Raw genomic sequence first — 12,397 nt, forward strand, 5'->3', positions numbered from 1 at the left:
CTGCGCGCCTGCCGAAAACCACAGCCGTGCGCGGTTCATCTGAGCCAGCGAGCGTTCAACACACTGGCTGCCGCGCGTGTCAGATTTATACAGAAGGTGACTTACCTGGCAGGTAATGCGCATCAAATTGATACATACACACTGCAGAGCCAAACTGGTACACCTGCCTGATATCGTGTAAGGCCCCCGCGAACACGCAAAAGTGCGGCAACACGGGGTGGCATGGACTAATGTCAAGTAGTGCTGGAGGAATTGGCACCATGAATCCTGCAGGGCTGTCCGTAAATCCGTAGGAGGGGTGGAGATCTCTTGTGAACAGCACGTTGCAAGGCATACCAGATATACTCAGTTATGTTGTCTGGGGAGTTTGGTGGCGAGCGGAAGTGCTTAAATTCAGAAGAATATTCCTGGAGTCACTCTGTAACAATTCTGGACATGTGGTGGTGGGGGGGTGTCGAATTGTCGTGCTGGAATTGCCCAGTCCGTCGGAATGCGCAACGGACAGGGATGGATGCTGGTGATCAGAAAGGATGCTTATGTACGTGTCACCTGTCGTAGTAGTATGTAGACTTATAAGGGGTCCCATTTCATACCATTAGAGCCTCCATCAGCTTGAACAGTCCCCTGCTAACATACAGAGTCCATAGGTTCATGAGGTTGTCTCCATACCCGTACACGTCCATCCGCTCGATAAATTTGATACGCGACTCGTTCGAAAATGTTTCCAGTCAATAGTCCAATGTCGGTGTTGGTGGGTCCAGGCGAGGGGGTACATAAGTGGGCCTTCGTCTCCGGAAGCCCATATCAATTGTTTCGTTGAATGGTTCACACGCTGACATTTGTTGATGGCCCAGCATTGAAATCTGCAGCAATTTCTGAAAGGGTTACACTTCTGTATCGTTGAACAATTTTCTTCAGTCGTCGTTGGTCCCGTTCTTGCAGGATCTTTTTGTTTGATGTTTTACCGAATTCCTGATATTCACAGTACACTGGTGAAATGGTCGTACGGGAAAATTCCCACTTCATCGCTACGTCGGAGATGCTGTCCCATCGCTCCTTCGCAGACTATAACACCACGTTCAAACTCCTATAAGTTTTGACAACCTGCCATTGTAGCAGCAGTAACCGATCTAACAACTGCGCCAGAAACTTGTCTTCCGTAGGCGTTGCCGGGCGCAGCGCCTATTCTGCCTAATTACATATCCCTGTATACGAATACGCATAACAATATGTTTTGAGCTTCAGTGTAATTCAAACCGTGTGTATAATTGATGTATACAGCTACGTTGAATTCAAATGTCTACAGTTGCCCAGGCCTGCTGGGGATGCCGTTGTACACTTAGTTGCGAAATTCGTTGACGAAAGCCGTCCATATTTACCATGTTGTTTCTGATGGCCCCTTCAGTGGTTAGTAGCTCTGTGTAAGGTTGTCCGAACGAAAAGTTAGTGTGCTTGGACTGTCTTTTCGTCATTCACACTTTTATAGTAAAGCAAAGTATTAATTAAATCAGATATAACTGCTGTGAATTTGTGAACCAACTCGGTGACTTATTACAAATTCGGCATTTGTATTATTTTGCTTTATTCTTCCGAAACATAAATGCCATTCGTCTGAAACGCTGAAAAGTTTTGATTCGTTAATAAATGTTGTCCGTAATTCCTGTACTCTTGGCCTAGCAGAAATTATATTGAAATTAACTTCACTGCCCATGCGTCCAACAATTACACACCTGAAAAAAAGATAAAGATCGGCGTTACACAACACTGTACGATTCAGGTCCGACAGCGTGTGTTAAACAGCTAATGACTAGGTGGCTTACTAGTTAAATGTCGGACTGCAGACACAAAAGCGGCACAGTGCGTGCTATTAACTGTGTGTTGATGGGCAGGTGGAATTTGCTGAGGGCGACATGTCTACAATCATAGCTACAGCCATCCACCTTTACGTCTGGAAACACCCAGGCAGCTTTTTAGCAAACGGGAATAGTTTGTGGGGTCATACCTTAAAATAAATTCTTTCTTAGCTTTCGATTCTACTTTGTCTATTTTTGAACTCTGGATGCCACCAGTTAAAAAGCGCTTGAACTGTTTCGTGCATTTTTGTTCATGTGTAGTTGGAACACTAATTTATTACTTAAATTATTCAAAAATAAAAATGATCTTATTCCCATATAGTGAATTAAACATTTATTAACCTTGACATATTCCCCCTTCAGTGCTTTATAAATAGCTTCACACGTTTCTGGAATGGTTTAGGTTAATGTACAGTGTGATATTAGTCCTCTTGTAGACTACAGTAGCTCTCCCCCGTATCAAGAAATGTCAGTCAGTTTGTCTTCTGCGCATGTAGCATTCTTAGAGTATTCTGTTTTGTAGTATGAGAAGCCAATTTACTGAGCAGATATTGAAATACTCTCACCCATCCGTAAGTAATTCATATATGACTTGACGTCCTCCAGTTGCAGCTCCCGTAACAAATTTTGCTGAATGTTTTTGTCTCGACGTAATACCTGTGGCTTCATCCAAGCATGTTTCCTTTTTTCCGCCGCTTCTCTTCCAAATACGCAATGAAATTGTGGTACTAGCAACTGCAGGTCATAAGAAGCTGTTGTCCGCCATCTTGAAATTTGACGAAAAATGACGACAGTTGAATACCCCTTTAGCGCCATGTCAAAGATATTGTCAAACTAATTTGACTAATATTTGGTCGAATTTCTTTGTTAGAAAAAAATGATAGTGTAATACCGGCCTTAGCCAGCTGCGTGGGGTCAGCAGCCTGCTACGTTTCCTGTCGCAGCAGCTGCTGGGCTGGCAGAAGTGCGTTTGGTTGGCGCTTGGCGGTGTGTGGGGTCAGGTGCCCGGCGAGTGGTGACGTCGCGTCAGCAATTAACCCGGCGCGATGCGCGCCCGCTTCCGGTTCTCACGGCTCAGGGAGCACACGCCTCTTACGTGCACGGCTCCATTAGGTTGCAAACACCTTGCGGAAGAGGCTGTTTAGTGAGAGCTTTCACACACGCCCTGCTCATTTCGGTTTCTCTCAAATGTTCGCGAGAAGTAACAAAGCGAACCTTAGTTGTCGAAAGTCGGCATTTTAAGAACTGTGGCTGTAATACTATGTTTTATAACTGAAACAGCAATGTGCCACAAGTAAGGCTAAACGAGGTTCATTTGAATCCAACCGTAATCAGTTTTGGATATCTTAAAAAAAAAATCTTCAGACGGTTGTGCCCTTGCTGGGGCAGCGTTTAATATCTGTTCTGCTGCACTAAAATAGAAAAAAGTTTGTTCACTGTTTGGTCAAGTTCATGAGATGTTGTTCTTATTACCTCTGTCACATCATTTGAAAGGGTTTTAAAGTTATTAAAACGTGAAACGTGATAAATCCTCACTTGCTGTGTGATTCTGTGTGACGAAATCACTCTATGAAACACTTTTGTAGAAGTGCGCTATGCGACTGCTGTTCAGTTCACTGGAAAGTATCTTACACCATATCGTTTTGTTTAATGGCAGCGCGCAGACACGATACACATTTGCAAAGCGTGGCCCAGCTTCGCAGCGCAGTTTTGTCGCACAGAATCTCGCAGCACGTAGGTTTTCAATACATTTCACGTTTTAATAACCTTAAAACCTCATAAATCCTTTGAAAGACCTACTCAGAACTAGATCTCCTGCAAACTTCACCAAATGGTGAACAAAAAGCTTTGTCTAACCTAGTGCAGCAAAAGAATAACGGATACAAAACGAGGCCTCAGCAAGAAAACAAAAACTTGTAACGACCACCCGAAGATGGATTTCTAAGAAATCAGAGACCGGTAATTGTTTTATCCAAATAAGCCTTGTTAAATTATACTTCTGGCTGGTTGCTGTTATAAATCTTTCAGTATAAACTTGGTTCCTTACCGGCGTTCGGATGCATTGTGATATGCTCCCACGTAATGCATTCGCCTAGTATTTAACAGTACCTTCTGCTTAAAAAAATACCTTCATGAAGTTCTCAAATTTATTCCTCTTATGAGCAGAGTTAAAGATATTACGACAGTAGACTTAGTCAGACCGATCATTTAACGAACACGACGCAACGGGCACGCTGTGTACATTGGCATAATTACTCTGAACCCAAGCAGACAGAAAAAACTGATTACAGTAATTGCCGAAAGATGATCCGTGACAACTGGCAGAGCTATTGTGAGCTTTCAGTTGCGAAGTGGGAACGGCTGCAGACGAAAACTCTTGTCGTTTATAAAGATCCGATTACACTGAGGCGTTGCCACATAGCGTGAACAAAATCGCGTTATGTGATTGGCTGAGGCAGACTCGTGAAGCCGCCCCAAACCCACTGTGAGTGTCGAGGATTTTTCACCGACCCTACTACGGTTTTGTATTTGATGGCCGTTTTAATTCACTATACTACCTTTGTATGATATTGCCCTACACTTGATTCAGAGCAATGTGTTGGTATGTGTAAGTTCACGCATAAACACAAGCTTTGCATAGTGCAACAAAAATTGATAAGGCCAGAAACTAAGATCTAATCTTAAGATTATTAATTTTACAATAAAAGGCAAAAACAAATGCACCTTCTATACTGACCGTGAGCCGCATCTCTTTGCTATCAGCGAATCACTATGTGGTCTTGATCAGATGCGAGCGAGCTGAAAGTTTTGTTGATCTTCGATCTAAGCTGTTTGTGGTGCGAGAGAAAAACTTGGAGGCACCTTAAGGGTGGTAGTACTACTGGGAGAGATCGAATAGCAGATCTAGTGGTTCGGCAAAAGGCGAGAGGAAGATTTACTACAAGCCTATTTGCCGTGGAAATTGCTAGGCGAATTGGAATTACTAACGAAAGATCCTGACTATCTCCACTGAGCTGTAACGTGCCACGTTCCCATGGGGCCCTGACGACTTTGGCAAAACAGCTGACGTCAGTGTTTTTCCGAGCAGCTGATGAAAGCGCAGCGGAGGAGACGAGTGCGTCCTTCGCTGTTTATCGGTAGAAGTCCAGCCGGCCCCCGTAAAACTGGCGCGAAGCTGGCCGCTTGTCAAAACTGTGGCGCTCGCGTATGGCATCACCACGGCGTACGGGACGACTGGACGCTTCAACGCGGCCTCGTTTGCTTTGCTAGTAGCAACCTTCCCAGTCAAAAATTTCGTTCGTGCTCTGGCAACGTCGTATTTATTCGCACTTGCTCAGAAATCTGCCCTTAGGCACCAGATACGCAGTTGGACTACTTCTGATCAGATAGTTTACCGTCTACCATAGTCTGACAGATTATAAATCTCTCAAAGTTTATTCCATAATGTGAAGATATATTCCACTCCAGAAACTGGAAGAATTCGGGGTAACATACATCAGCCATTATCGTAAATGATTGTTACTTGCACTTATCCCGCAGCCAAAAATCTGTGGGGACGTAGAACCACTGGCTCCCACAACCGCCCCCAATAATATCGCTGCCCTACCGCAACAAGATCCTTGCCACATCAGTTATTTGTTGTAAGTGCTCTATGCTCTATGTATTATGTATATGCTGCGAGAATAAAAGTATTCATAGTGGCGGAGTGAGAGTGATTATTTAACGTCGTAATTACCACGTTCGCTCCCCACTACCGACAAACCAAAACAACAATGGCATGTATGAAGGAGCACCATTCGGCTTTATTCATTGTTAAATACACCAGTCCTATACGAAAGCAATATTAATCCTCTGTGATTGTTTGTACCAATATTGCCATAGCTGTTCGCAGAACATTCTTTATGTAAGCAACAGAAATTGTAACAAACTTGAAAACTATATGTCAGTACTTCACTAAGCATGATCTTCCGCCTATGAATAGATTTAACTAGGAAATTACAGGCAACTTATGTTATACCTGTAAGCACCACGTGAAACATTTGAACTTTCAATTTAAATGACACATTCGCATATGTGAAAATCGTTGCAAGTAACCAATAAAAAGCCTTGTATCATTGCGGAAAGAACTTTAGAAATTTTAATTTATTGGTTGTCTCTTAGGCAGATGCTAGTAAAGTAAAAAGGACCCTAATTATGCACTACTAAATAAAAGGGATCTTTTGTTGCAGGTCTGTGTGAAGTTCCTAGAAGTTTCTAATAACTGGAGTGGCGTCATTCGCTTTGGATTCACATGCAATGATCCAAATAACCTGAGATATGCTCTTCCAAAATACGCTTGTCCAGGTGAGTTCAGTTCGTATTAGTGTTTCTCACATCTGCAAGCATTATATGAGAAATTACCTAAACGTCAGTTCCTCTGTCCACAGATCTGACGAACAAGCCCGGCTACTGGGCAAAGGCACTTGCCGAGCGGTTTGCGGAGCGCGATACTGTACTCTTCTACTATGTGACTCCGGCCGGTGATGTGCACTTCGGTATCAACGGCGAGGAGAAGGGAATCTTCTTCAGTGGTGTGGAGACACGCGGCCCCCTCTGGGCCATCATAGACGTGTACGGAAACTCGACGGCCATAGAGCTGGTGGATCCACGCCAGCAGCTGAACAACTCGCGCCGCAACCTGTCGCCGCAGCAGTCGGCTGCCACAGATTCCAGCCCTGATGCCATAGAGCGGCTCATCCTGCCCTCACTGACATCGCTCTCCATCCACCAGCCTCGTCTGGAAGACACCCCACAGCCTCAGCCACCTCCATTGCCACCACAGGTAATAAACAATATTTGTGCATAGAATTATTATTCCAGCAATTTTAACCATTGACTTACTTCAACTATATACGAGCGCAAAAAGAGGGTTTACTCCACGAGTTTAGTAGTAGTAGTTCTGTAATTTATGAAAGTACTCTTTTGCAGGAGTCTGGTGCTGTGGTACCTGTTACCTCTTCGTATCAACATCAGCAGCAACAACAGCAGCAGCAGCACTCACAACCTTCTCATCCATACTTGAGCCCGTTGCCCTTTCACCGTACTCGTGGACGCAATATTCGACTTAGCAATGATCGCTGCATTGCTACGAGGAGTGATGCAGAATTTTCTCTGGGCTATGTTTTCACTTCGCGGCCAGTACATCTGGGTGAAAAGATTGTTATCCAGGTTGGTATATTTATGTATATGTACACTAAATGGATGGTTTATGTAAAACTGTATTAAATGACGTGATTTAACATCATGCATGTTCTTATTCATATAAGTACAAATGGAATTGAAGCTTAGAGGACACTTAAACAAATTAATGATATTTTGATAATAAATATAGATCATATTCCAACTGAGTACATGGATACAGTTCCAGAGGATCGAAACTACAGATAGGCCTATGTATTTGAGGACAAATACATAATATTGTGACAGAATAAAACATATACAGCCATCTTTAACGTCATCCCAGAGACCTCATGGCAAAAGGATGGACACACAAAAAAATACATAACAAGTGTTCACATGGCCACCATTCATGTGAAGAGATGCTTCAACATTTCCCATTGATGCCAGTACATATTCATAAAGCTGAAGTGTGTTCAGAATCCTCTAATAGCTGTTCACAATGCTTTCCCACAATTACCCTGTCACCAGAACTTTTAAACATCCCCACAGAAAGAAACCCAATGCATTAGTCAGCAGATCTGGGGGGGCCACTGTATTGATAAGCCACAACCTATAAAATTGTTGTCAAAGATTCATGCTGTGTATTCCTGGATAGGACACTTGAGTGTGCTAGTGCACCATAAAGCATGTACCACATAAGTTTCCTGTGACCATAAGGAGTAAAACTAGAATATAAACCTAGCCTCAGATATTATTGTAACATTGACATGACTGAACTAGAGCATATGTCATATCATGGAAAATAATTGGTTTCCAGGCTTGTGTTAAAACTGTTTGTTTCATTACCCTCTGCTTGACCACTTTTGTTTGTACATATTAGTCATACTATGTAATTCAGTGGTTTCTTTATTAACTAAAACTGATGTTCATTGTTTCACAGGTTTTGGCAACCCAGTCTCTGTACGTGGGCTCACTGGCATTTGGCCTGACGTCTTGTGATCCAGCTACTCTTCAACCAGCAGATCTGCCAGATGACTCTGATCTCCTGTTGGACCGTCCAGAGTATTGGGTAGTCAGTAAATATGTGGTAAACTCACCACAAAGAGGGGAAGAACTCTCATTTTGCATTACTCATTCAGGTGAATAATACTCATTATCTGCCACAAGATAGTAAGATAGTTAGACCTAGGCCTAGTAAAGAGGCCTACTAAAAAAAGATCTCTATTGTTTAAGAATAGTCTTGTGGTTGTGTGGGTAGGATGTAGCAGTTAATTTCTGTTCAGACTTGTAGATAATAATTCATCCTTTCTCACTACAATTTTTTTTCACTTCTAAACAGGTGAGGTACAAGTTTCGAGAAATGGAGGTCCACCTGCAGTAGTGATGCATGTTGACCAAACATTGCAGCTGTGGGCTTTCTGGGATGTGTACGGCAACACTCAGAAGATTCGTATCCTAGGGAGTCAGATGGAACAGCCAGCACCACCACCACCTCATTTACACCATCCACGTTCACTGCCAGGTAATACCTTAAATCTGTGTGCTGAAAAATCAGTTGTGTTGTGAATTATTTGACAAATATCCATAATGCATTCCCAAAATTCCCCAGTATCAGCTGCATTTAATCACTGAAACATATAAAAAAGTTGAAGTGTTAAGTGGACTTTCTATTCAGTAGTTCACAAGTAGCCTCAGTTAGGGCTAACAAAAAAGTACTTAATCTTTTCTTCAATTTTCTCTGACAAGGCACATTTGCAGAGTCACTGGAACATCCAAAAGTGCCCCATTAATAAATTGGACTTAGGACCTGAGAGATGACAACATTTTGATTAGTGTCATATCTTACGTGCATGCAAAATTTCTGAACTCATATTCTGAACATTCATTATTTGTTCCTTTCAGGTTCCCGAAATTCGTCTCCTCCTCCAAGGACAGCTGAGGCATTGGCTCCAGGAAGACTCAGAGTGAACCTTCCAGCAATGAACGGCGCAGTTTTAGACCATGCAGACAGACAAATCCGCTCTCCTGAAGGAGCGGCGGCACCAGTCCAACCTCCACCTTCTGTACCTGTCCCCGTCGCTGTGCCTGTCACGACCGCACAGGCGGAGCTGGTGCAGTACCAGTCAGCGGCAGGTCCGGGCTGTGGCACGGTGCTCGTTGTGAAACTTCCACCTGCTCATTCCAACTACCTCAATCAACAAAACCAACAAAACAGGCACAACCATAGTGTTTCACCTGGGGAACCATCGTCTTCTGGAACATTGTTATCGACGTACTCGCATACTTACATAGAGGTAAGCAAAATCTGAGTGAGAAGGCATATTGTAACATTTCCTCTAGATTGTAAAAAGTTTCCTTAAATATAATTACTTCGAAAATTCTCAATGTCTTGCCTAGCAGCCTATAAATAAAGTATCCCACAAGTAATGCAACATTTGAGTTCGTAACATACAAATTTATTGACTATATATTTGCATTGTATGTATGCTACATAGGATTATATGAAATACATTACTCAAAATGCCACAATGGCACTGCAGGCACACTCTCATCCTTGATGAAATCTTTTGTGACATGCAGGCCTAGGTCTGAAATGACATGCTGTGTGATTTCAAATACCACCACAGAAAGAAATCGCAACATCTAGGTGGCAAATACACGTCACCATTGAGAGAAATCACCTTTCTAGAGAGCAATTCTCGTAACAAGTATTCTGCTCTAACCAGTGTGTGACATCTTGTGCCCTCTTGTTAAGGCCGAACCTGTTCATCATTCACAACATCCAATCCAGTTCAATCTGCAAAAACCCTTATAACATATTGCAGTAGTGTCATTCTGGCCACTGTTAATGTTATTCCAGTGTCACCTTTGAAGTACAGCCAATCACGCCCTCACCTCAAGAGTCACATCAGTCACTCATTGTGGATGTAATGACTCCTCCATAATTACTATAGGGTTTTCTGTGCCCAAAATCCTGCAATTTTGCTTTCTAATGAGGTCATTCAGTGGATCTAGTCATGAACATTGTTTTCTTGGTGAAATTATTCCATTTTGCAAACACCCAGTGGGCAAATGCTCTGTGCTTCTGGTATTGTTGGGCTTTTCTTGGATTTTATGGGCCCAAAGGTGCAGATCTGTCAGAATTGGTTGAATTCTGGAAATATCAAATTGTTACAAGCATCAGTATAGAGGTTTCCCTGGAGCAACACTCACCCAAAATGGCAGTGGTTTTTTTTGAGATACCCTGAGGGTTTAATGTCTGAAACAAAACCAGTTTCCTAAAATTTATAAATCTGTCTCTGAACAGATAATTTACTTAATGCATTATGTTGAACATGCATTCCATGGAGTTTGTGAACAGCCTTTGCACCGCATTTGCAATAAGTTGTCTCTATGACAACACACTGTTCATCATGAAGCACTCCATAGCTAATCAGAAAGAAAACCAATGGAAATAGAGCAACACTCACTGCTGCTAACTTACAAGAATAGAAGTGGTGGCATTTCAAAAGTTGTTCTTCATGGGACAAATATTGTGTTAGAAGATGTAATTCAAAACACCAATAGCTGCAATGCAATTTTTTTGAGGGTAACTCAGGACATGTTTCACACTGTCATTTTCAGCTGTATGATATATAATAATGTAGTATTAACAACATTTAGATGCCCACACTTTTAAAATGATGCAAATCTGTCAGACATTCAAATCTGGAATGGCCTGAAATATTTTGTATGAGTTAGTCAAATTGTCTCTAATTTTTTTAAAATAAGTTTCCCATGTATATTAAAGGGTAGTATGCCAAATAATTCCTCTTAGACAAACTGTGCATTGTTCATGCTCTGCCATCTGCTAGAGCTAGTGAGCTTACTTTAGTAATATGATCCTTATGTCTTCCAGCCAGTATCAGCTACTTCGTACTCGACTATAGACTCGACGACGACACTTCAGCAGTGGGCAGAAGCTACAGGAACTTCTGGAGGAGGTACTGGTACGGAATGCACAATCTGCTACGAGCGGCCCATTGACAGTGTACTCTACATGTGTGGACACATGTGCATGTGCTATGAATGTGCTGTGCAGCAGTGGCGTGGGAAGGGTGGTGGCCACTGCCCTCTGTGCAGAGCAGTCATCCGTGATGTTATTCGTACTTACAAGTCCTGATAGTGGGCCCCAGGGCCCTCTTGCGGTGCCCCGCTGACTCCCTCCTGCCTGAGGTCATTTCCAAAGAAGCCTTTCGCTGTGCGATCATCCGTGTTGTTGGACTAGGACTGTCTTTTATACTAGGATAAGGTGTAAATTTGTCATTGTTAAAAATAATGTATAAAAGCTTTTGTGACTGTGTTGACACTGATGTATTTTGCAAAGTTACCTTAAGAATATTATTTAAATTTTTTTACTGTAAATTGTTGGAGTGTGCTTTTCTACTTCAAAAAGTGGTTTTTGAGATTTTCTAAACTAATTTACAGAACTTAGTACTGTATAGGATGTGACATTCAGATTGTGTGTGTCTCATATAGTGTCAAAAACACATTAAAGCTGCAATATTGGTTTATAGTACAAATATGAAAAAAATTGTGACAGTTTCTATGGAAATGTCTTTATGGAATGCTAAAAGCCAAAAGATTGTATCTGATAAAATGTATCATTCAATGGCTGGCAATTTGTCCTGTACATTTTTGCATTGTGATGTCAGTCAGTTTTCCAGTGAAAGGTCTATTATATAGGTCTAATCACTTAAGAAAATTAACATTCCATTAATGTCCTGAAAGTGTAGTAGAACTCTAGTCAACTTTTATAACATCTCTTTTCCACCATTCTCAAGTATTTAGAAGATTGTCTAATATCTGATTATTAAATTGTTTTGATGTACTGTGTACATAAATCTTCCAGATATTCTGTAAGTTGTGGTGACACCCATAAACTTATTTGAAGTGCTTGAAGCTAGTCTGACTGGCCAGGAAAGTTTAAGATCAGTTTCTTCCATTAACCTGTCTGTATGACTGGGATGATTTGTGTGTACATGGATATATTAAAATTTATCCCAAAAACTTGCTGATATTTTTCATAAAGTTCTATTTATGCTTTGTGTATAGATTGAAGCACATGTAATTGAAAGTGCAATTTTTATTTATTAATGTTTGAAGAAGTATGTATGTCCTTAAAAATTTTTCTTGGTGTTCAGATTTAATTCCTCCTGTTAATTTAGTCAGTAACATTCATTCTTCTGTTGTCTTTCTTTAACATCAGCACAAGTGCAATTGTTACACCAAACTGTTTTTGTTTACATCATTTCTTGTATAAAAATGTACATGGTTATTACATGTGCTTAGTATGTATTTGGAATGTGTAACATTGTATCATAAATAAATGTTCAAAACTGTAA

The 12,397-nt window shown here is 41.5% G+C and overlaps 1 protein-coding gene across 4 annotated transcripts in view; it reads left to right on the forward strand.

Annotated features, from left to right (window-relative positions):
• Positions 1-12,397, forward strand: part of LOC126277139 (protein neuralized) — a 765,663-nt gene extending 753,266 nt beyond the window's left edge. For all 4 annotated transcript variants that reach the window (XM_049977333.1, XM_049977334.1, XM_049977335.1 and 1 more), the window contains 7 exons: positions 6,083-6,197; positions 6,281-6,675; positions 6,822-7,061; positions 7,954-8,152; positions 8,353-8,535; positions 8,916-9,307; positions 10,912-12,397. In XM_049977333.1, the coding sequence (XP_049833290.1) occupies positions 6,083-6,197; positions 6,281-6,675; positions 6,822-7,061; positions 7,954-8,152; positions 8,353-8,535; positions 8,916-9,307; positions 10,912-11,175 (1,788 nt within the window). In that variant the 3' untranslated portion in view covers positions 11,176-12,397. The remainder of the gene's footprint in view (positions 1-6,082; positions 6,198-6,280; positions 6,676-6,821; positions 7,062-7,953; positions 8,153-8,352; positions 8,536-8,915; positions 9,308-10,911) is intronic.

The sequence above is a fragment of the Schistocerca gregaria genome, chromosome 1 (genome assembly GCF_023897955.1).
Source record: "Schistocerca gregaria isolate iqSchGreg1 chromosome 1, iqSchGreg1.2, whole genome shotgun sequence".
Classification (NCBI taxonomy): domain Eukaryota; kingdom Metazoa; phylum Arthropoda; class Insecta; order Orthoptera; family Acrididae; genus Schistocerca; species Schistocerca gregaria.